At 44.2% G+C, this 23,119-nt stretch overlaps 3 protein-coding genes across 4 annotated transcripts; all 3 read right to left on the bottom strand.

Moving 5' to 3' along the window:
* Positions 1–741: 741 nt before the first annotated feature.
* On the bottom strand, positions 742–6,411 carry LOC122832342 (extracellular calcium-sensing receptor-like). Its single transcript, XM_044118983.1, has 9 exons — positions 6,028–6,411; positions 5,600–5,894; positions 5,417–5,503; positions 4,962–5,231; positions 4,492–4,692; positions 4,143–4,409; positions 2,963–3,190; positions 2,740–2,863; positions 742–2,002 (listed from the first exon to the last, which is right to left on the bottom strand). The coding sequence occupies exons 1-9, from the start codon at positions 6,264–6,266 to the stop codon at positions 1,092–1,094; spliced, it is 2,622 nt and encodes an 873-aa protein (XP_043974918.1). The 5' UTR covers positions 6,267–6,411; the 3' UTR covers positions 742–1,091.
* Positions 6,412–8,780: 2,369 nt separating this feature from the next.
* On the bottom strand, positions 8,781–13,849 carry LOC122833090 (extracellular calcium-sensing receptor-like). Its single transcript, XM_044120392.1, has 9 exons — positions 12,903–13,849; positions 12,419–12,713; positions 12,212–12,298; positions 10,898–11,167; positions 10,495–10,695; positions 10,120–10,389; positions 9,749–9,976; positions 9,534–9,657; positions 8,781–9,457 (listed from the first exon to the last, which is right to left on the bottom strand). The coding sequence occupies exons 1-9, from the start codon at positions 13,118–13,120 to the stop codon at positions 8,781–8,783; spliced, it is 2,370 nt and encodes a 789-aa protein (XP_043976327.1). The 5' UTR covers positions 13,121–13,849.
* Positions 13,850–14,992: 1,143 nt separating this feature from the next.
* Positions 14,993–23,008, bottom strand: LOC122832513 (extracellular calcium-sensing receptor-like). Of its 2 annotated transcripts, none has more exons than XM_044119333.1 (9): positions 22,637–23,008; positions 22,154–22,448; positions 21,984–22,070; positions 21,000–21,269; positions 20,598–20,798; positions 20,223–20,492; positions 19,852–20,061; positions 19,637–19,760; positions 14,993–16,339 (listed from the first exon to the last, which is right to left on the bottom strand). In XM_044119333.1, the coding sequence occupies exons 1-9, from the start codon at positions 22,852–22,854 to the stop codon at positions 15,429–15,431; spliced, it is 2,586 nt and encodes an 861-aa protein (XP_043975268.1). In that variant the 5' UTR covers positions 22,855–23,008; the 3' UTR covers positions 14,993–15,428. The 2 variants fall into 2 exon arrangements, with proteins under 2 accessions (XP_043975268.1, XP_043975267.1); XM_044119332.1 differs by having other exon boundaries at positions 19,852–20,079; positions 22,637–23,002.
* Positions 23,009–23,119: the final 111 nt, after the last annotated feature.

Raw genomic sequence — 23,119 nt, 5'->3', positions numbered from 1 at the left:
TCACTCACTTTAGTTAAGTTGTGTTATTTTTAAAGTGTCCTCTAGATGGCAGCAGTAAACCATGATAGAGAAAGCATGACGCACTGAGTTTGAACATTTTAACTTTACATGGCGCCACTGATGAGCCTTTAGCATCCATTTCTTCCTAGATTTTTTCTTCTTCTTAGGTTTGTTAGTCACATTACAAATAGTACCCAATGTAATAAATACAAAGTTACAAGCCAACACAAAAATGAAAGAAGACTCACGGCACACTTTGTCTGGAAGGCCGTGGAGACTGCAAGGGCAAAAATAATCAAACAACCGTCCAAAGAAAATTCTGCTGAATAAAAAAAAAGGACCTATTAGTATTAGTTACTGCTATTAAAAGCCTTTAAAAAATGCTCGATCAATTGTATACTGTTCAACAAAACAATGGCAATAATAAAATAAATTTTTTATTTCAATTTTTTTTTTTGGTTTATCTCTCATTTTTCACTAAAATTGAAAAATGAGAGTGTTTTCTTGCAGCAAAAAGGTCCAAGGCTCCAATAATCTGTATTTGAACAGACAACGTGTGAATAGTCACTTTGATCTTAGAAATATTAAAGCCAGACAATAATAATAATAATAATAATAATAATAATAATAATAATAATAATAATAATAATAATAATAATAATAATAATAAGTAAAATAGTAGAACAGTAAAATGGACAGATTGATTTTCTCTTATCATTATAAGTATTTTTGAACTGGCTCTCCTGACTGGACATCATTGAAACAACTTCCTGCATTCAAACCTTGCAGGACGTCTGGGATTTTAAGTTGCCCTGCTGATTTAATTGAGGATAATTACTAGGAACAATTCATGACTGAGCTCATTGTTGTATTTCATAATTCTGTGACCACTGAAGTTATTGACATATCTGAACGGAGTTATTTGGAGGAGTGACCCAAAATTTACTGAAATTAAGGTTTTTTTAAAGTCTCTAGGATGAAAAGAGCATATCAATAGCAAAGAGGGTTAGTTTTATTTATAGTTACATTAAAAATGTTTATTCATAGTTCCTACATGATTATTAACAAAAGCATAAAAACAAGTGAAATTGTTATGATTTGCTGTATCGGCCTATGATAGCTTTCTTTGTATTCCTGTCTGGTTTGAGCAGAATCAGGTAACATTTAGGTCCAAACAGCGCCACCAAGAGGCCAAAACTGGAGGCCAGGATGGCGAACACCTCCACTGCATCTGCGTATTTGCCCGGAGAGTTGATATAAGCAGGAACAAAGGCCACCCACACAGCGCAGAAGATCAGCATGCTGAAAGTGATGAGTTTGGCCTCGTTGAAGTTGTTGGGCAGATTCCTGGCCAAAAACGCCAACACAAAGCTGAGGATGGCCAATACGCCAATGTATCCCAGCAACACAGCAAAGCCAACCGTGGAGCCGACTGCACACTCATAAACTATTTTGTCATTGTGGTACTGGGTGTTTTTATAGGGGGCAGGCGAGGAGGAGACAAGCCAAGCGATGCATATAGCTGCTTGAATACAGGTGAGAACCAGAACAGTTCCTCTCTGCTGTGAAGCACCGAACCACTTGAGACTGGCTCCCCCTCCTGGCTTGGAGGCTTTGAACACAGCCAGAACCACCATGGTTTTAACCAGGATGCAGGACACACAGAGCACAAAGCTGATCCCAAATACAGCGTGTCTCAGTTGACACGTCCACAGTCTGGGTCGTCCGATGAACAGCAGCGAACACAGGAAGCACAGCTTGAGTGACACCAGGAGCAGGAAACTGAGTTCTGAGTTGTTGGCTCGTACTATCGGTGTACTGCGGTGATAGATGAAGATTCCCAGAACAACAGCGCAGATGAATGTGCCCAGCAGTGAGGTGGTTGTTAAACAAATCCCAAGTGGTTCCTGATACGAGAGGAACTCTGTTTTCTTGGGAATGCAGTGATCTCGCTGAGGACTGGACCAGAAGTCCTCTGGACAGCTGAAGCACTCCAGGGAATCTGACAGAAAGAACCAGACAATGAAATACAGACATGTTCAATAAATTGTAAATGCATTCTGTAAAAAAAGTCTCAATTAAAAAAACAAAAAAAAAAAATATTTTGAGCAGGAAACATACTTTCCATTGACCCAATATATATAATATTTTTCATGTTATTATGATGTATTTTTTTCATCTTGAATGTATTTGTATTAGCAGTTAAACGAAAACCACTATAAATTACAGAAAGACAGTCTTGACAACATCAGTTTGTGTATAATCGATGCACTTAGAGAATAAAGTTCAAGTTAACTTTAAAAAAATAGAATGTTTATATATATATTTTCTTTGTCACAACCAATCAGAACCGGGAGGAAGATTTTCGCACTGCCAGTCATCCTTGTGTATGCGCTGCTCACACCATCCACCGTGCTATCTGCTCCTTCTCCACAACCCTGCCACTTATGCTAAGATGGCAAATAAACAGTTTTCATGTAACAGTAAGTTGTTTTTCCTCCACCATGTACACAAGCGTTATTGACAGCGCTAAGACATTCTTCCAGGCTCTGATCGGTTGTTTCTGACTGAGTAGAGCATTTCTGCAGATGGCTCTAGGACCACAAGAAGAGGGTAGAAGAGCTTGGTTTTTTCTGATTATCCTGCTACGACATACTGGAAAAAAAAGAAAAAAAGTGAACTTTCACAAAAATTTGTAAAAGTAAACTCCATTGCATACATAAAGACATTAACACCTACTGCTCTTATTACTAATCTTTCCTTCCGAACAGGAGACACAGCTGAAGCAGCATTCAGGTTGTGTTCTTTCTCTGGCCATTCGAGTGCCTGGAGGACAACTTTCACTGCAAACTGAGCGGGTTGGCTCGGTAATTAAAAGGAAAACAAATATATGATTATGTGTTTTGTTCATTTTAATTCCATATGAAAGGCATTTGCTAAAAAAATAAAATAAAATAAATACCTTCTTTGAATCAGTGTTCCAGAAGATTTTGTCTTCATCAAGTGTGAGCTCCTCTCCTCCAGAGTCAGACTTTTTCACTTCGCCAACATTTTGAATCTTAATCTTGCCGTCAGGCAGTCGCAGCCAGTTCATCACGTCGTATATCGGCAGAGCATCGCCGTTCTCATCGAATGAGACTTCATCGCCAAATTCAGTTGAGAAGTTGACCTTGTGCAAATAGTGTAAGAGCTATAAACAGAGGAGAGACTTAACACAGATTCAGTCGGAAACAAAAGTTTATCAGTAGTTTAACGTTAAATACGTTTACTGTCTCCTTAAGGATCAAATGAAATGGCCTAAAGCAGTAAGTGCCAAACTTTTCAACCTCTTTGTGATAGCACAAACACCATCAATTGGCAATTTATTTATTTTTTACCATGTGCAAGTCCTTTTAAATCTCCTATTAAATTTCCTCTTAGATTTAAAGTATAAATTACAATTTGTTTTTTGTCATTTAGTTTGACTTCTGCAGGCCAGCGTAAGGTCATCTTACCCAGAGGACGCACAGCTTTTATTTGCATTTTAAAAATTTGCAAATTACAAAGATATCCTTAAGAAACATGATCCCTGAGAAAACGCCTGCTGTTTGAACTGGCTTGTTATAAAATCCAATTTTCTTGCCTAATTTTTGCAGATCACCATGCAACATATTGGCATTATTTTGACCAAGTGGATAATTTGGAACACCACAAACAGAAAGTGAGAAACTGGCTGTGCACATACATGTTAAAACAACAACAACAACAACAACAAAAACAGAGCAGACCAAATGTTGCAGGTGAGTTAAACCCCAGCAGCAAAGAGCTACAACACTGCAGTTTCCACTAAAAGTGCAGCAGATGTTTGCTTGTATAACAACTTGTGCAAATTATTTGGATTAAAGTATGTCGACCAATAGGATGAAATCTGAATGACTGTATAATCAATGGGCGGAACCAATCCAAAACTCATTCTGCACTCAAACATGTTTAAGTTCTTGCGCCACTCCTTGATAGAATGGCACCCTGGGTGGTGAGGCATGTTGCTCTTATGAGATACTAAGACAAATCAATTCCATCATTAAGTGTGTCTCTTCTAAGTGACTTTAATATGTTAACAAACCCTTCCAAGCATAGCAGCTGTTTTAGAAATAGATGATCACCTGCCATGGCTCCACAGCCTGCAAACTGACGCAGCTGCGCCCAGTAAAAGGTCCTTCACCCGGCTCACACTGCAGCATGTCGTCAAGGGCATGAGCGAGAGCGTAGACCGCCTTGTAGACGTTGTACTCAGGCCTGAGGCTAGAAACGTCCAAAAACTCTCTCTCTGCCAGTTCGATGTTTTCGTGGCCGGTGCAGACGGATTCCCCGTCTTCCCTGTCCGCTGGGTTGAATTTGCACTGAAACGTGTGCTCCCAGAACTGCTTCACCTGTACGAAAGATATACTTCCACCATCATGAATAACTTAATGTCTCGTTCACAGCAGATACATTTCGAGGCTGGGGTTGTACCAAGCTATTTTCGTTGGTGTCATTCGGGTCGGGCCGTATTTTTAACAGGAAGTCCAGGAACCCGGGTATTTCTCCACGCCGGATGGCGATGCCCAGCGTGCCGCTGAGGTACGGCATGAGTTCCTGTGTCTGGAGAACAGCTGCTGATGTCCAGGTTTCACTAGCAATCCACTGCCGGCCAGTTACATTCTGCTGTGCCACCTGATAATATCAAATGTGTGTCACTTGAATTTTTATTTTCCAACCAGCCTGTATAATGATTTAAAAGACAAGAGGCGCGTCTCATGCTGAATACGTAGAAGCTCAATGGATGTTTGTAACAAGCTACAATGTCTTTATTCCACTTGAACTCTTAAAAATACAATGTAGGAAATACATTTTTTTGCAATATGTAAGTAACTGACTGCTTCATGCTGCAGAAATAACTCAAATAAATGGACATTAAGCTCATACTGCACTTGATTTCTAACCTCCTCCATTAGCTGAATCATGTGAATTTCATGTGCAAACACGATGACAACACGAGCTGTTGACGTCTTTATCGTGTGTACAATCCTCCTGAGTTCACCTGGGTTACTGTCCCAAGGCAAAACCTCCAGGTAAGCCAGGCAGCTTTCACCAGATTCAGCCAGGTCAGCCTGGAAAGACTGGGCCACATGAAGTCCATAGTCATCGTCACTGACCAGCAGGCCAAACCACGTCCAACCAAAGTGCTTAAGAATATGAATCATGGCACGCACCTGCAGGGAAAGCATAGGAATCAAGATATTTGGGGCTTAGACTTTAAACGTCAATATTGTCACATTAATTGTGTTGAAATCCAGACAGCATAAAAAAAAACACGTGTCTTTTGGTGGCAGTTCTTTTCTGTCACTGTTGTCTGAGACAAATGTGGATTCTCAAAAGGGGAAAAAAAAGGTTTTACCTGGAAAGCGTCATTTGGGATTGTTCTAAAGAATGTGGGAAAGCGCTGCCGATCACTGAGGCAGGAACATGTGGCAAAATAACTCACCTAAATTAAAAACAAACAAACAAAAAACAGGCAAATTGAATGGAAATTAAAACAGAAAAATATGGTATTACATCAGAAAAGCATAGTAAGGCTTACAATAGGCATGTTGTATAAACCTAGAACATTGGCAATGGCAATCGAAAAAGTTGAATAGTGATCGCCAACAACGGCCAGAACAGGAGGGCTTCCAGAACAGTTCTGGCGGAGCAGGAACTGCTCGTCTCGGCCGCTGGCCAGGGATAAGGCGCCGCTGAATCCAATGACGAGCGCACCACAGTTATCATACAGGCTGTATCCCAGGGTCAGGTTGGGAAGTAGGTCGGAGTTCTTGTTGATCTCTTCCACAGCAAAAGCCATGGCCATCGCGTGCCTGAACCCTAAAGTGTCGAAGCTAGCACACACAGTTTGACACACATCAGCCTACGACCAAATAAGGAAGCAAGAATCAAAGAAAGAGATTTTCTTCCTTCACTGTGAGAATGAAGGATTCTCTTAGCGTGGCTGTTTCACTGTGTGATACTCACCCTTTGCAGATGGGCTGCTGTGGCTCCGATGTAAAAGTCAGTTTGGGGAAGACAGAAGTGTAATGGACCTCGAACAGTCCTCCTAGAGTCACATCACCTGACTTGTGCATCCCGTTTAGATAAAACTTTCTCCTCAAATCGCATGTCGAAGGACGGGAGGGGGTCACGCAACACATGAAAAGAAAGTAAACGCTCAAGAGCAGGGATGTGTTCTGAAAGCCTCCCATTACTGCCCTCATCCCCTCATGTCATTTTACTCTCAGTACGAAGTTACTTTATTTTATAGGCTAGGCGGTGTCGTGTCTTTGACATGATTCCCTTCTGTGTTTATGTTTCTGAGCACCAATAAGAAACAGAGGGGCTGGACACAACACAGATGTCAAAAATACAGTGAAAATTTCATTGTTACACTGAGTGAGTAAAATACTGGAACCATCTATCTTCTAAATTAATTTTTTCTTTTTAAACCCCAAGTCGATATTTTAAATTTCCTTTTCAATTGCGGCTCCAAGCTTTTCAGGGGTTTGTCTATTTGCTTTGAACACATATAGGCAGAATTTTTTTTTTCTTTCATTGTAAATGATCTCAGACTCCATCAAATAAGAAAACGTGTTTCTGTGAACATCAGAGTTCAAGTCTTCCCTCAGACAATTCATTGGAGTCAAGGCTAGACTCACTTTGACTGACTGGGTAAAAATGAGCAAAATGTTAAAAATGATAATGATGACTCATTAATTAATAATCATTCAATTATTATTTAGCTTAAATGTTCTTCAGTCCGAATGAGCTGAAAAGAGAACCCACCTTGTGCAGTCACACATCTCTACTGCCATAGTGAAGACTGGGATTACAAGCTACTTCAGCTAAAGTTTTGAAATCAGGGAACATTTCTCTAACTGAGGTGATCAATAAAACTCTCTGGACTAAAGGTTTCCTGATCACACAAGGCTTCGTTTCAGTGGGAGGAAATCCGGCATCATTCGCTCCTTGTGCACTAATGTTTAGACCTGCAGTGTCACAGACAACCTTAAATAACTTTTCAAATTTATTCAGTGATTCAAATGCAAGGTTTTTGTACACAATCCTCTATGTGGATTGTGTAAATGTAGAGCCTTTGCTTTTTACCACAGAACCTGTGTCCCTTGGGCATTTTAGCAGAACCCAAAGATGCAAATAAACTTAAAATAAAATTTTAATCACTCAAATTAGTTCTTTTCCTTTTATTTCTTTATTGCAAAACCATATCTACCTCTGCACATCTTAAATTCAACTGAGTAGGTTTGATCCACACACACATATATATATATATATATATATATAAATTTTTAATTTTTTTTCCACCACCAGGGGGTCCTTTTTGTGGGCTCTAGTGTCCCTTATACCAGTGGTCCCCAACCACCGGGTGGTCCGCTGTACTATAAAGGTTGGAGACCACTGCCTTATACCACAGTAGGCTGACAGGAAAGGGGGGAAGACATGTGGCAAATGTTGTCGGGTCTGGGAATCGAACCCACGACGGCCACGTCGAGGACTGAGGGCCTCCAAGTGTGGGGCGCGCTACCCTCTACGCCACCAGAGCACGCCCCGGGTTTAGTATATTTTTAAATGTTTTGTTGCTGATTAAATATAATAGAAATTTGCAAATTTATAAAGAGATAAATTCGACAAGGTTTTTCACACCTTTTTATTACACCGTGTTCCAAATTATTATGCAAGTGATATTTTCTCAGGTTTTCTTAAAGGGTCAATATAAATGATGGTCAGTATAATTTTCAAGTCATGAACTATTACAGTATAAATCAAATTTTACTGAACCAAGCTCCCCAAGAGAACAGTATTTTTTTTCCAAAATAAAAAACTCAAAATGCACTGATCCAAATGATTATGCACAGCAGATTTTCTAAACATTTTATGGGTTATAAAGAACTGAAAACAGTCATTCTTTGAATGTGCAGCATAATGACTCCACCACCTCTTTGCTGACGTCACAGCCGTGTTGGGACGTGGTGGCCGTCCACCACCAATTACTGCATCCATCTGGACCATCCAGGGTTGCACAGCAGCCATCAGTGAACAAGTCTGTTTGAAAATGAATCTTCATCTACGGTTGGGTCCACTGCCACCGTTTCTGCTTGTGAGCTCTGGTTAGTAGTGACCCAGTAGTAGGTTCATGGACCACAAGCCTCTGGAGGATCCTCCACCTTGAGGTTCCAGAGGCTCAAGCAGCTTCAAATCACTGTTTGCTGCTTTGTAAGGGCATTTTAACAGCTGCTCTCTTAATCTGATGAATTTGTCTAACAGAAACCTTCCTCATTATGCCTTTATCTGTACAAACCCATCTTTGTTCTGAATCAGCCACAAATCTCTTCACAGTACGATGATAATCCTTCAGTTTTTGTTAAATATCTGATGTTTTCATATCTCATCATACGGCACTACACTATCTGATGATTTTCATCAGCAGAGATCCTTTCTCTTTCCCATATTGCTTGAAACCTGTGGCCTGCTTAATAATGTGGAACATCCTTCTTCAAAAGATTTCCTTTAATTGAGCTCACCAGATAAACTAATCAACCAGCTCTCTGAAAATAATTATAGAGATTCAAAGAGCCCTGACACACAATACCATCTATAAATTTAATAGCACAACAAAAAATTCAATCTTTATGAGACTTTAATCCAATTTGCATAATAATTTGGAACACGGTGTAGATGTTACCAAAAATCTCCCTAACTCAAAGTGTCAAACCAATTTAGGAGAAAAAAATGTGATTCCTCTGCCCATCATAGCACACAAAGCTAATGGAAGCTAGTAAACCAATGTAACTAAGTAGAACAGCAAATCCAAAGGTTGAACCAACTTCGCACTCATAAACTATTTTGTCATTTTGGTACTGAGTGTTTTTATGTGGCATCGGTGAAGCAGAGACGATCCAAACAGTGCACACCGCCGCTTGAATGCAAGTGAGAGCGAAGACAGTTCCTCGCTGCTGTGTTGGACCGAACCACTTGAGACTGGCTCCCCCTCCTGGCTTGGAGGCTTTGAACACAGCCAGAACCACCATGGTTTTAACCAGGATGCAGGACACACAGAGCACAAAGCTGATCCCAAATACAGCGTGTCTCAGTTGACATGTCCACAGTCTGGGTCGTCCGATGAACAGCAGCGAACACAGGAAGCACAACTTGAGTGACACCAGGAGCAGGAAACTGAGTTCTGAGTTGTTGGCTCGTACTATCGGTGTACTGCGGTGATAGATGAAGATCCCCAGAACAACAGCGCAGATGAATGTGCCCAGCAGTGAGGTGGTTGTTAAACAAATCCCAAGTGGTTCATGGTAGGACAGGAACTCAGTCTTTTTAGGGAGACAGTGATCTCGCTGTGGGCTGGACCAGAAGTCCTCTGGACAACTGATGCACTCTCTGGCATCTGAAAAACAGGATGAATCTGACATTTCTATGCACATTATATGTTTTTGCTTAAAGGCAAAAATAATAACACTTACTAGATCCGTTGCTGATCTTTCCATCAGAACAGGGAATGCAGTCAAAGCAGCAGACAGGCTGGCCCTTTTTTCTTGCCATCCGTGTACCTGGAGGACAGTTTTCACTGCATGCTGACTGGGGTGGCTGGCGGTAGGAGATGTAATCTGTCACTCCACATTAGCACACACTGATATTTAAACAACAATTAAAATGCTATCTGCTAAGAAGAAATCACCTGTTTTGACTCAAAGTTCCAAAAGATCAAGTTTTCGTTAAGTACGAGCTCTTCCCTTCCGAAGGCAGACTTCTTCACTTCGCCAACGTTATGGATTTTGGTTCCTCCATCCGGGAGCCACACCCAGTTCATGACATCATATATAGGCAAGGCGTCACCATTTTCATCAAACAACACTTGATCACCAAACGGCGTGGTGAAATTGACTTTCTGTAAATAATGCAAAAGCTACAAAAGGACAAAGAGAACGACAAACCTCAAGCAGACTTTTATGAAAATCTACAATAGACTTTTCAGAAATCTTGACTTGATGTTTATTCTACTGTCCCGAGCGCAAGGTCAGCTATTTGCAGCCTAATTTGATGTCACACCTGCCACGGCTCCAGACTTTGCAGAGCCGCGCAGGTCCGATCAACAAAGGGTCCTTTGCCTGGCTCACAATGCAGCATCTCATCAAGAGCATGAGCCAGAGCATACACCGCTTTGTAAACGTTATACTCAGGTCTGAGGTTGGACACATCCAAAAGCTCAGTCTCAACCTGTTCAAGATCTTCATCACCAGTGCACTGAGCTTTATCATCTTCTTCCCCTTCGGCTGGTTCAAATTTACACTGAAACGTGTGTTCCCAGAACTGTCTCACCTGCAACACATCCAAACAGAAAAATAAATATTCAGGATTTTTAGATTTGTAATGATCTGTGTCCTTTCCACGTGGCATTTCTTCCCAAAATCCTTTGAATTTTACCAGATTAGTCTCGTGGTTGTTGTTTTTATTTGGATGGGTTCGTAGTAGAAAGTCTCTGAGCCCTGGTATTTCCCCTCGACGAATAGCGATACCCAGAGTGCCACCAAGGAAAGGAATGAAGCGGGGAATCTGGAGTACAGCTGCTGATGTCCACGCTTCACTTGCTATCCATTGTCGGCCAGTGACATTTTGTTCTACTACCTGCGTGTTATGTCACAAAAACACATCTTTAGACTTTAAAAATATGCTGCAAGTTTTAGAAAATGAATGGCTTGATTCTGGGCCATTATTCTGGGCCATATGATGAAAAGCAGAAATAAGAGAAGAAAGAACTTTGCAGGAAAGTTTATTGCCAATTCGACAGTCGACTTCTAGCTAGAATAGTCTAGGCATTCATTCTTACCTCGTCTATCAGCCTAACCGTGTGAATCTCATGAGCAAACACGATGACAACTCGAGCCGTTGACGTCTTGATCAAATTTACAATTCTCTTAAGTTCGCCTGGTTTGCTATCCCAGGGCAAAACCTCCACATACGCCAGACAAGCTGCATCCTGCTGCGAGAGGCTCGACTGAAAAGACTGGGCCACATAGAACCCGTAATCATCGTTGGTAACCAGCAGGCCGACCCACGTCCAGCCGAAGTGCTTCAGAATTTGAATCACGGCGTTCACCTGGGAAAACATGAGAAAAATAATGTTAAAAGTTGTAGAAAGTTCTCCTGTGGTTAGAAATGTGTCTTGAAATAAGTTCTTGTTATGGAGACCTTGTGACTCCAAGATGCCACTCTTTGCTTCAGTTTAGTTTCTTCACTCTCTCTGGTGGCAACAAAAACTTGAGAACAATCCTATTTTTCCAAATTGATATGAACTTTAAAAAAGAAAGAAAAAACTCTTGTCTTGTGTATAGATGTTGGCTATTTCGATCCTGATTCATCACGAGCTTTTAACTATCTTAAGAAGATCACGACTCAAGTGACATCTTTGTTTTTCCTGTATTGAGGGAGGTGATATAGATGTCACACAGAAATCTTATTCTTATTTATATTTCAAGATAACAGGAAAAGATACTTTTACTAAAATAAAAGTATCTAAAACACCGAATATGACAAAATGCTTCAGTCTGAAAGAGAGGTGGCTTTGTCCTTTTTGTATTAATTAATTGTGATCAACTTTGTTCTTTGCAGGGTGTTGTAATTTCAGCAAATAAAGACCTGCGACAGACGGGGTCTCACTTCTGACACACTGCCAAGACAGTATGCTTTACTGTAAAAGTCACGCTAATGACCGTACTCAAGGGAAAACTACCTGAGACTACCAACAGCTGGAGTTCCTAGAAAGCAGCAGACATTTGGATCTATGCCTGGTAAAACGATCCAAACATTGATGGCAGATGGCAAATATGATTCACTGTAATTACTTAAGAAGGACCAAATGCATACTGTCGATTCCTTTCCATGCTGTAAAGGTGGAGGAGCTAAAAATGTGTGACACTGGTAAGTTTAACGAAAACAACAAATTCTTACTGTAGCATTTTTCCACAAAGGTCAGCTTTTTTTTCTCACATTTTCAGTTTGAAATGCTACAGCAATAAACACTGGAATTATTTTAAGAATTTTTTTTTTTGCTTAATGAATTGTATGTACTTGCAATACATCAGTAAGTCCCATTATTGAATAGATTATCTTACGTTTTGTGCAGAACTAAGCTGTATCTCACCTGGAAAGCGTCACTTGGGATTGTTCTGAAGAAGGACGGAAACTGCTGACGGTCACTCAGGCATGAACATGTGGCAAAATAACTCACCTATCGTTACAATTGCACACAAACAACATCCTTCAGAACACGGTCAAGAGATTCCACATTCAAAACAGCATGAAACGGCGGAGAAAACTTCAGGAGAGTCGATTGATAGAGCACACGTACAATTGGTAATTTGAACAAACCCAACACATTGGCAATTGCTATTGAAAATGTTGAATAGGAATCACCAACGATGGCAAGAATTGGAGGAGTCCCTGAACAGTTCTCCTGAGGTGAAATCCCCTCTTCCTGGCCGCTGGCCAGAGATAAGGCGCCGCTGAAGCCAATAACAAGCGCACCGCAGTTATCATACAGGCTGTATCCCAGGGTCAGGTTTGGCAGCAGGTCGGGGTTCTTGTTGATCTCCTCAACGGCAAAGGCCATGGTCATGGCATCTCTAAAACCTAGAGTGTCAAAACTGAAACAAAACGTCTCAATAAACATCCAAAAAAAAAAAAAAAGGGGGCGGGGGGAATTGCCACACATCACATTGACGATGTAGGAATTAATTTTAGCTAATTTTACATTTGTCACAGGCGCCCACATGTAAAATTTTCCTTATGTCGAACAGACAATTTAATTTAATCATCATCCATGATGTACTTACCCTTCACAGATCGGTTGCTCTGGCTCGGAGGTGTATGTGATGTCGGGGAAAAGAGAAGTGTAGTGCACCTCAAACAGCCCACCCAGAACCACATCACCTGGTGTGTGCATTTCATTGAGGCGGAAACCTCTCAGCAAACTGCAAGGTGAATCAGTGGAGGAGGCCACGGATGCGAAACCGAGAGTCAAGAGGAAACGTGTGTAAAGTGAAGCCTCCATAACTCTCCTCCTCCTTTAGCACATGTTTATATTGTTCATTCAAGAGTGCATGAATTTATGTGCAAAATCACGTCATCACTCACGCCTCCCTCCATCCAGAAATGCTGTAGACGAAACACGAGTGTGAATTGATTTTTACTTTCATCAAAAATATCACAATAGCTGATGTGCAAACATTTTTGTTTTTTTTTTTTCTCTTTTGAACGTATCAAGAAAAGGTCTGCTAAACTCAGCTGAAAGTATAGAAAAGTAGTCAGAAAGTCAATATTTTACTCCTGAACTAAATGACCTGTTTTACTTTTTCCAAGATTCAACTAAATGTAAGATGAAGAACACAATGAGAACGTGAGTGCCACAATGCAGCACAAATGTACATATTGTTTTTCACTTCTTTTATTTACCCTGGATGAGGCAAACAAGACATATGTTTGCACAAAACCTGAAGAAATTGTAAGATTGTTTGTCATGACCATTGATTAGGTTTTCAAATGATGTTGCTGACTGTTCAAGGTAGACAAAAAATGGGAGAAATGGTTTCAGCATGATTGTGTATGTTTGTTTTTAATTTTAGATCGAGCCCGATAATGGATACAAACTTTGGAATACGTGTTCCCTCGCCAGGACGCGGGTTACCGGGGCTCCACTCTGGAGCCAGGCCTGGAGGGGGGGCATGACGGCGAGTGTCTGGTGGCCGGTCTTTTACCCATGGAGCCCGGCCGGGCACAGCCCGAAGAGGAAACATAGGTACCCCCTCCTATGGGCCCACCACCTGTGAAAGGGGCCAACGGGGTCGGGTGCATTGTGTGTTGGGTGGTGGCCGACGGAGGGGACCCTGGCGGTCTGATCCTCGGTTGAAGAAGCTAGCTCTTGGGACGTGGAATGTCACCTCTCTGGTGGGGAAGGAGCTGGAGCTAGTGTGTGAGGTCGAGAGGTTCCGGCTAGAAATAGTCCGTCTCACCTTGACGCATGGCTCTGGTTCTGGAACCAGTCTCCTTGAGAGGGGCTGGACATACTTCCACTCTGGAGTTGCCCAAGGTGAGAGGCGTCAGGCAGGAGTGGGCATACTTGTTGCTCCCCATCTCTGTGCCTGTACGTTGGGGTTTACGAGAGGGTAGCCTCCCTCCGCCTACGGGTGGGGGAAAGGGAGCGGGAGATCGACAGGCGGATTGGCGCAGTGTCTGCCGTCAAGCGGGCGCTGTACTGGTCTGTCGTGGTGAAGAGAGAGCTGAGCCAAAAAGCCAAGCTCTCGATTTACCGGTCGATCTACGTTCCCACCCTCATCTATGGTCATGAGCTTTGGGTCATGAGCTTTGGGTCATGACCGAAAGAACAAGATCACGGATACAAGCGGCCGAAATGGGTTTTCTCCATAGGGTGGCTGGGCTCTCCCTTAGAGATAGGGTGAGAAGCTCAGTCAACCAGGAGGGACTCAGAGTAGAGCCGCTGCTTCTTCACGTCGAGAGGGGCCAGTTGAGGTGGCTCGGGCATCTGGTCAGGATGCCTCCTGGACGCCTCCCTGTTGAGGTGTTCCGGGTACGTCCCACCGGGAGGAGGCCCCGGGGAAGATCCAGGACACGCTGGAGGGACTATGTCTCTCGGCTGGCCTGGGAACGCCTTGGGATTCCTCCGGAGGAGCTGGTGGAAGTGGCTGGGGAGAGGGAAGTCTGGGCCTCCCTTCTGAAGCTGCTACCCCCGCGACCCGACCTCGGATAAGCGGAAGAAGATGGATGGATGGATCAAAGAATACCATATATATATATATTTTTGTTCAGTTTGTTTACATGACACCCACTGAACATTCTGGGAACTGACACTGAGAAAGTGGCATCTTATAAGTACCAGATTAAAAATACTTTAAACCGTTTCTTGCTTAAAAGCACAAAAAATATCCTAATCAGTATTTAGCTCACAATATTCAGGAATTAACCAAACAATTTGGGGAAAAAATGTTTGATAGATACAAAGGCACATACAAATTAGTTGTACTGAGCAAACAAAAGAGAGCCGATACATTGTGCAAATATCTGAAAGTTGATAAGCTTGTACTCTAAGTACCTTAAAATGGGCTTCAAAGAAAAAATATCAAATTCGTGGTTAAAAAGGCACAGTGTTTATTTTTTTCTCAAAATTTTTCATATTTATTCATACAGTAAATATTTTTACATACCACACCAAATAATGTTATTGACAAATGTTTTTAAGTTTCAGTGAATGAGTTAGAGATGAATAATTCCACTGTCTTTGTTTGTTAACAAAGACAGTGGAATTATTGCAGCGATAAAATAAATTGTACATAAGCTGCCATTTATCATTTTGCAGTTCTATGACCCATGATGGCTTTCTTTGTGTTTCTTTCAGGTCTTAGTAGAATTATGTAACATTTGGGTCCAAACAGCGCCACCAAAAGGCCAAAACTGGAGGCCAGGATGGCGAACACCTCCACTGCGTCTGCGTATTTGCCAGGAGAGTTGATATAAGCAGGAACAAAGGCCACCCACACAGCACAGAAGATCAGCATGCTGAAAGTGATGAGTTTGGCCTCATTGAAGTTGTCTGGAAGATTTCGTGCCAAAAATGCTAACACAAAGCTAATGGAAGCTAGTAAACCAATGTAACTAAGTAGAACAGCAAATCCAAAGGTTGAACCAACGACGCACTCATAAACTATTTTGTCATTTTGGTACTGAGTGTTTTTATGTGGCATCGGTGAAGCAGAGACGATCCAAACAGTGCACACCACCGCTTGAATGCAAGTGAGAGCGAAGACGGTTCCTCGCTGCTGTGTTGGACCGAACCACTTGAGACTGGCTCCCCCTCCTGGCTTGGAGGCTTTGAACACAGCCAGAACCACCATGGTTTTAACCAGGATGCAGGACACACAGAGCACAAAGCTGATCCCAAATACAGCGTGTCTCAGTTGACATGTCCACAGTCTGGGTCGTCCGATGAACAGCAGCGAACACAGGAAGCACAGCTTGAGTGACACCAGGAGCAGGAAACTGAGTTCTGAGTTGTTGGCTCGTACTATCGGTGTACTGCGGTGATAGATGAAGATCCCCAGAACAACAGCGCAGATGAATGTGCCCAGCAGTGAGGTGGTTGTCAAACAAATCCCAAGTGGTTCATGGTAGGACAGGAACTCAGTCTTTTTAGGGAGACAGTGATCTCGCTGTGGGCTGGACCAGAAGTCCTCTGGACAACTGATGCACTCTCTGGCATCTGAAAAACAGGAAGAATCTGACATTTCTATGCACATTATGTGATTTTGCTTAAAGGCAAAAATAATACCTCTCCTTGCGCTGCCACCTTATCGTGGTGGAGGGGTTTGAGTGCTCCAATGATCCTGGGAGCTATGCTGTCCGGGGCTTCATGCCCCTGGTAGGGTCACCCAAGGCAGACAAGTCCCAGGTGAGGGGTCAGACAAAGTGCAGCCCGAAGACCCCGATAATGGATACTAACTTTGGACTACGTATTCCCTCGCCCGGACGCGGGTCACCAGGGCCCCACTCTGGAGCCAGGCCTGGAGGGAGGCACGACGGCGAGAGTCTGGTGGCTGGGCTTTTACCCATGGAGCCCGGCCGGGCACAGCCCGAAGAGGAAACATGGGTACCCCCTCCCAAGGGCCCACCACCTGTGAGAGGGGCCAACGGGGTCGGGTGCATTGTGTGTTGGGTGGCGGCCGAAGGAGGGGAACCTGGCAGTCTGATCCTCGGTTGAAGAAGCTAGCTCGTGGGACGTGGAATGTCACCTCTCTGGTGGGGAAGGAGCTGGAGCTAGTGTGTGAGGTCGAGAGGTTCCGGCTAGAAATAGTCCGTCTCACCTTGACGCATGGCTCTGGTTCTGGAACCAGTCTCCTTGAGAGGGGCTGGACATACGTCCACTCTGGAGTTGCCCAAGGTGAGAGGCGTCAGGCAGGAGTGGGCATACTTGTTGCTCCCCATCTCGGTGCCTGTACGTTGGGGTTTACCCCGGTGAACGAGAGGGTAGCCTCCCTCCGCCTATGGGTGGGGAAAGGGTCCTGACTGTCGTTTGTGCTTATGGGCCAAACGACAGCTCAGAATACCCACCCTTTTTGGAGTCCCTAGAGGGGGTACAGGAGAGTGCTCCACCTGGGGACTCCCTTGTTCTGGGGGACTTCAACGCTCACGTGGGCAATGACAGTGAGGCCTGGAGGGGCGTGGTTGGGAGGAACAGCCCCTCCGATCTGAACTCGAGTGGTGTTCTGTTGTTGGACTTCTGTGCTCGTCATGGATTGTCCATAATGAACACCATGTTCAAGCATAAGGGTGTCCATATGTGCACTTGACACCAGTACACCCTAGGCCGCAGTTCGATGACCGACTTTGTCATCGTTTCATCGGATCTGCGGCTGTATGTCTTGGACACTCGGGTGAAGAGAGGTGCAGAGCTGTCCACTGACCACTACCTGGTGGTGAGTTGGCTCCGCTGGTGGGGGAGGATACCGGTCAGACCTGGCAGGCCCAAACGTGTTGTGAGGGTCTGCTGGGAACGTCTGGCGTAATCCCCTGTAAGACGGAGCTTTAACTCCCATCTCCGGCAGAACTTCGAACACGTCCCAGGGGAGGTGGGAGACATGGAGTCTGAGTGGACCGTGTTCCATGCCTCCATTGTCGAGGCGGCTCATCTGAGCTGTGGCCGCAAGGTTGTCGGTGCCTGGCGCGGCGGCAACCCTCGAACCCGTTGGTGGACACCTTCAGTGAGGGAAGCCATCAGGCTGAAGAAGGAGTCCTATCGGGCCTTTTTGGCCTGTGGGACTCCGGAAGCAGCTGATGGGTACCGGAGGGCGAAGCGGCATGCAGCTTGGGTGGTTGCTGAGGCAAAATCTTGGGTGTGGGAAGAGTTTGGAGAGGCCATGGAGAAAGACTTCCGTACGGCTTCGAGGCAATTCTGATTCACCATCCGGCGTCTCAGGAGGGGGAAGCAGTGCAGTACCAACACTGTCTACAGTGGGGATGGTGTGCTGCTAACCTCAACTCGGGATGTTGTGGGCCAGTGGGCAGAATACTTCGAAGACCTCCTCAATCCCACCGACATGCTTCTATTGTGGAAGCTGAGCCTGGGGACTCTGGGTGGGCTCTCCAATCTCTGGGGTCGAAGTCGCCGAGGTGATCGAAAAGCTCCTCGGTGGCAGGGCCCCGGGGGTGGATGAGATCTGCCCGGAGTTCCTCAAGGCTCTGGATGTTGTAGGGTTGTGTTGGCTAACGCGACTCTGCAATATCGCATAGACATCAGGGGCAGTTCCCCTAGATTGGCAGACCGGAGTGGTGGTCCCCCTGTTCAAAAAGGGGGACAGGAAGGTGTGCTCCACTTACAGGGGGGGTCACACTCTTAAGCCTCCCTGGCAAGGTCTATTCGGGGGTTCTGGAGAGGAGGGTCCGTCGGATTGTCGAACCTCAGATTCAGGAAGAGCAATGTGGTTTTCGTCCTGGTCGTGGAACACTGGACCAGCTCTACACCCTCAGCAGGGTCCTGGAGGGTGCATGAGAGTTCGCCCAACCAGTCTACATGTGTTTTGTGGACTTGGAGAAGGCGTTCGACCGTGTCCCTCGGGGAGCCCTGTGGGGGGTTCTCCGGGAGTATGGGGTACCGGGCTCCTTGATACGGGCTGTCAGGTCCCTGTATGACAGGTGTCAGAGTCTGGTCCGCATTGCCGGCAGTAAGTCAGACTCGTTTCCGGTGAGAGTTGGACTCCGCCAGGGCTGCCCTTTGTCACCGATTCTGTTCATTACTTTTATGGACAGAATTTCTAGGCGCAGCCAGGGTCTTGAGGGGATCCGTTTTGGTGGCCTTAGGATTGCATCTCTGCTTTTTGCGGATGATGTGGTCCTTTTGGCTTCATCGGGACGTGATCTGCAGCTCTTGCTGGAGCGGTTTGCAGCCGAGTGTGAAGTGGCTGGGATGGCGATCAGTGCCTCCAAATCCGAGGCCAGGCTCTTGAGCTGGAAAAGGGTAGTGTGCCTTCTCCAGGTCAGGGGGGGTGTCCTGCCCCAAGTGGAGGAGTTCAAGTATCTCGGGATCTTGTTCACGAATGGGGAAAGAAGGGAGCGGGAGATCGACAGGCGGATTGGCGCAGTGTCTGCCGTCAAGCGGGCGCTGTACCGGGCTCTCTGGGCTCTCCCTTAGAGATAGGGTGAGAAGCTCAGTCATCCGGGAGGGACTCAGAGTAGAGCCACTGCTCCTTCACATCGAGAGGGGCCAGTTGAGATGGCTCAGGCATCTGGTCAGGATGCCTCCTGGATGCCTCCCTGTTGAGGTGTTCCGGGCACGACCCACCGGGAGGAGACCCCGGGGAAGACCCAGGACACGCTGGAGGGACTATGTCTCTCGGCTGGTCTGGGAACGCCTTGGGATTCCTCCGGAGGAGCTGGTGGAAGTGGCTGGGGAGAGGGAAGTCTGGGCCTCCCTTCTGAAGCTGCAACCCCCACGACCCGACCCCGGATAAGCAGAAGAAGATGGATGGATGGATGGATGGATGGCAAAAATAATAACACTTACTAGATCCGTTGCTGATCTTTCCATCAGAACAGGGAATGCAGTCAAAGCAGCAGACAGGCTGGCCCTTTTTTCTTGCCATCCGTGTACCTGGAGGACAGTTTTCACTGCATGCTGACTGGGGTGGCTGGCGGTAGGAGATGTAATCTGTCACTCCACATTAGCACACACTGATATTTAAACAACAATTAAAATGCTATCTGCTAAGAAGAAATCACCTGTTTTGACTCAAAGTTCCAAAAGATCAAGTTTTCGTTAAGTACGAGCTCTTCCCTTCCGAAGGCAGACTTCTTCACTTCGCCAACGTTATGGATTTTGGTTCCTCCATCCGGAAGCCACACCCAGTTCATGACATCATATATAGGCAAGGCATCGCCATTTTCATCAAACGACACTTGATCACCAAACGGCGTGGTGAAATTGACATTCTGTAAATAATGCAAAAGCTACAAAAGAACAAAGAGAACGACAAACCTCAAGCAGACTTTCATGAAAATCTACAATAGACTTTTCAGAAATCTTGACTTGATGTTTATTCTACTGTCCCGAGCGCAAGGTCAGCTATTTGCAGCCTAATTTGATGTCACACCTGCCACGGCTCCAGACTTTGCAGAGACGTGCAGGTCCGATCAACAAAGGGTCCTTTGCCTGGCTCACAATGCAGCATCTCATCAAGAGCATGAGCCAGAGCATACACCGCTTTGTAAACGTTATACTCAGGTCTGAGGTTGGACATATCCAAAATCTCAGTCTCAACCTGTTCAAGATCTTCATCACCAGTGCACTGAGCTTTATCATCTTCTTCCCCTTCAGCTGGTTCAAATTTACACTGAAACGTGTGTTCCCAGAACTGTCTCACCTGCAACATATCCAAACAGAAAAAGAAATATTCAGGATTTTTAGATTTGTAATGATCTGTGTCCTTTCCACGTGGCATTTCTTCCCAAAATCCTTTGAATTTTACCAGATTAGTTTCGTGGTTGTTGTTGTTATTTGGATGGGTTCGTAGTAGAAAGTCTCTGAGCCCTGGTATTTCCCCTCGACGAATAGCGATACCCAGAGTGCCACCAAGGAAAGGAATGAAGCGGGGAATCTGGAGTACAGCTGCTGATGTCCACGCTTCACTTGCTATCCATTGTCGGCCGGTGACATTTTGTTCCACTACCTGGGTGTTACATCACAAAAACACATCTTTAGACTTTAAAAATATGCTGCAAGTTTTAGAAAATGAATGGCTTGATTGGTGCCATTATTCTGGGCTATAAGATGAAAAGCAGAAATAAGAGAAGAAAGAACTTTGCAGGAAAGTTTATTGCCAATTCGACAGTCGACTACTAGCTAGAATAGTTTATGCATTCATTCTTACCTCGTCTATCAGCCTAACCGTGTGAATCTCATGAGCAAACACGATGACAACTCGAGCCGTTGACGTCTTGATCAAATTTACAATTCTCTTAAGTTCGCCTGGTTTGCTATCCCAGGGCAAAACCTCCACATACGCCAGACAAGCTGCATCCTGCTGCGAGAGGCTCGACTGAAAAGACTGGGCCACATAGAACCCGTAATCATCGTTGGTAACCAGCAGGCCGACCCACGTCCAGCCGAAGTGCTTCAGAATTTGAATCACGGCGTTCACCTGGGAAAACATGAGAAAAATAATGTTAAAAGTTGTACAAAGTTCTCCTGTGGTTAGAAATGTGTCTTGAAATAAGTTCTTATTTCCAACATTTCACTCTTTGCTTCAGTTTAGTTTCTTCACTCTCTCTGGTGGCAACAAAAACTTGAGAACAATCCTATTTGACCAAATTGATATGAACTTTAAAAAAGAAAGGAAAAACTCTTGTCTTGTGTATAGATGTTGGCTACTTCGATCCTGATTCATCACGAGCTTTTAACTATCTTAAGAAGATCACGACTCAAGTGACATCTTTTTGTTTTTCCAGTGTTGAGGGTGGTGCAATAGATGTCACACAGAAATCTTATTCTTATTTATATTTCAAGATAAATGGAAAACATACTTTTGCTAAAATAAAAGTATCTGAAACACTGAATATGACAAAATGCTTCAGTTGAAATATCTTATACTGTAAAGATGGAGGAGCTAAAAATGTGACACTGGTGAGTTTAATGAAAACAACACATTCCTACTGTAGCATTTTTCCACAAAGGTCAGCTTTTTTCTCACATTTTCAGTTTGAAATGCTACAGCAATAAACACTGGAATTATTTTAAGAATTTTTTTTACAAGTCTTTTGTTGCTTAATGAATTGTATGTACTTGCAATACATCAGTAAGTCCCATTATTGAATAGATTATCTTACGTTTTGTGCAGAACTAAGCTGTATCTCACCTGGAAAGCGTCACTTGGGATTGTTCTGAAGAAGGACGGAAACTGCTGACGGTCACTCAGGCATGAACATGTGGCATAATAACTCACCTGTCATTACAATTGCACACAAACAACATCCTTCAGAACGGCAGAGAAAACTTCAGGTGAGGTGATTGATAGAGCACACGTACCATTGGTAATTTGAACAAACCCAACACATTGGCAATTGCTATTGAAAATGTTGAATAGGAATCACCAACGATGGCAAGAATTGGAGGAGTCCCTGAACAGTTCTCCTGAGGTGAAATCCCCTCTTCCTGGCCGGTGGCCAGAGATAAGGCGCCGCTGAAGCCAATAACAAGCGCACCGCAGTTATCATACAGGCTGTATCCCAGGGTCAGGTTTGGCAGCAGGTCGGGGTTCTTGTTGATCTCCTCAACGGCAAAGGCCATGGTCATGGCATGTCTAAAACCTAGAGTGTCAAAACTGAAACAAAACGTCTCAATAAACATCCAAAAAAAAAAAAAAGGGGGCGGGGGGAATTGCCACACATCACATTGACGATGTAGGAATTAATTTTAGCTAATTTTACATTTGTCACAGGCGCCCACATGTAAAATTTTCCTTATGTCGAATAGACAATTTAATTTAATCATCATCCATGATGTACTTACCCTTCACAGATCGGTTGCTCTGGCTCGGAGGTGTATGTGATGTCGGGGAAAAGAGAAGTGTAGTGCACCTCAAACAGCCCACCCAGAACCACATCACCTGGCGCGTGCATTTCATTGAGGCGGAAACCTCTCAGCAAACTGCAAGGTGAATCAGTGGAGGAGGCCACGGACGCGAAACCGAGAGTCAAGAGGAAACGTGTGTAAAGTGAAGCCTCCATAACTCTCCTCCTCTTTTAGCACATGTTTATATTGTTCATTCAAGAGTGCATGAATTTATGTGCAAAATCACGTCATCACTCACGCCTCCCTCCATCCAGAAATGCTGTAGACGAAACACGAGTGTGAATTGATTTTTACTTTCATCAAAAATATCACAATAGCTGATGTGCAAACATTTTTGTTTTTTTTTTTCTCTTTTGAATGCATCAAGAAAAGGTCTGCTAAACTCAGCTGAAAGTATAGAAAAGTAGTCAGAAAGTCAAT

Source organism: Gambusia affinis, linkage group LG06 (assembly GCF_019740435.1).
Source record: "Gambusia affinis linkage group LG06, SWU_Gaff_1.0, whole genome shotgun sequence".
NCBI classification, from domain to species: domain Eukaryota; kingdom Metazoa; phylum Chordata; class Actinopteri; order Cyprinodontiformes; family Poeciliidae; genus Gambusia; species Gambusia affinis.
Note: the sequence above shows the minus strand (reverse complement) of the source record. Positions and strands in the feature narration are given on the sequence as shown.

What these genes read in the sequence shown, in the direction of transcription:
- LOC122832342 (XM_044118983.1), bottom strand. Translation starts at nt 6,266, where the DNA reads ATGAGGGCAGTAATGGGAGGCTTTCAGAACACATCCCTGCTCTTGAGC. An exon ending in CAGCAGCCCATCTGCAAAGG is followed by an intron (nt 5,895 to 6,027) that starts GTGAGTATCACA and finishes TGTGTGTGCTAG; the next exon opens with CTTCGACACTTTAGGGTTCA. An exon ending in TCCCAAATGACGCTTTCCAG is followed by an intron (nt 5,232 to 5,416) that starts GTAAAACCTTTT and finishes CTTTCCCTGCAG; the next exon opens with GTGCGTGCCATGATTCATAT.
- LOC122833090 (XM_044120392.1), bottom strand. Translation starts at nt 13,120, where the DNA reads ATGGAGGCTTCACTTTACACACGTTTCCTCTTGACTCTCGGTTTCGCA. An exon ending in TCCCAAGTGACGCTTTCCAG is followed by an intron (nt 11,168 to 12,211) that starts GTGAGATACAGC and finishes ATGTTTTCCCAG; the next exon opens with GTGAACGCCGTGATTCAAAT. An exon ending in AAAGATCAGCAACGGATCTA is followed by an intron (nt 9,458 to 9,533) that starts GTAAGTGTTATT and finishes CCTGTTTTTCAG; the next exon opens with ATGCCAGAGAGTGCATCAGT.
- LOC122832513 (XM_044119332.1), bottom strand. Translation starts at nt 22,854, where the DNA reads ATGGAGGCTTCACTTTACACACGTTTCCTCTTGACTCTCGGTTTCGCG. An exon ending in CGGTTAGGCTGATAGACGAG is followed by an intron (nt 20,799 to 20,999) that starts GTAAGAATGAAT and finishes TGTAACACCCAG; the next exon opens with GTAGTGGAACAAAATGTCAC. An exon ending in AAAGATCAGCAACGGATCTA is followed by an intron (nt 16,340 to 19,636) that starts GTAAGTGTTATT and finishes CCTGTTTTTCAG; the next exon opens with ATGCCAGAGAGTGCATCAGT.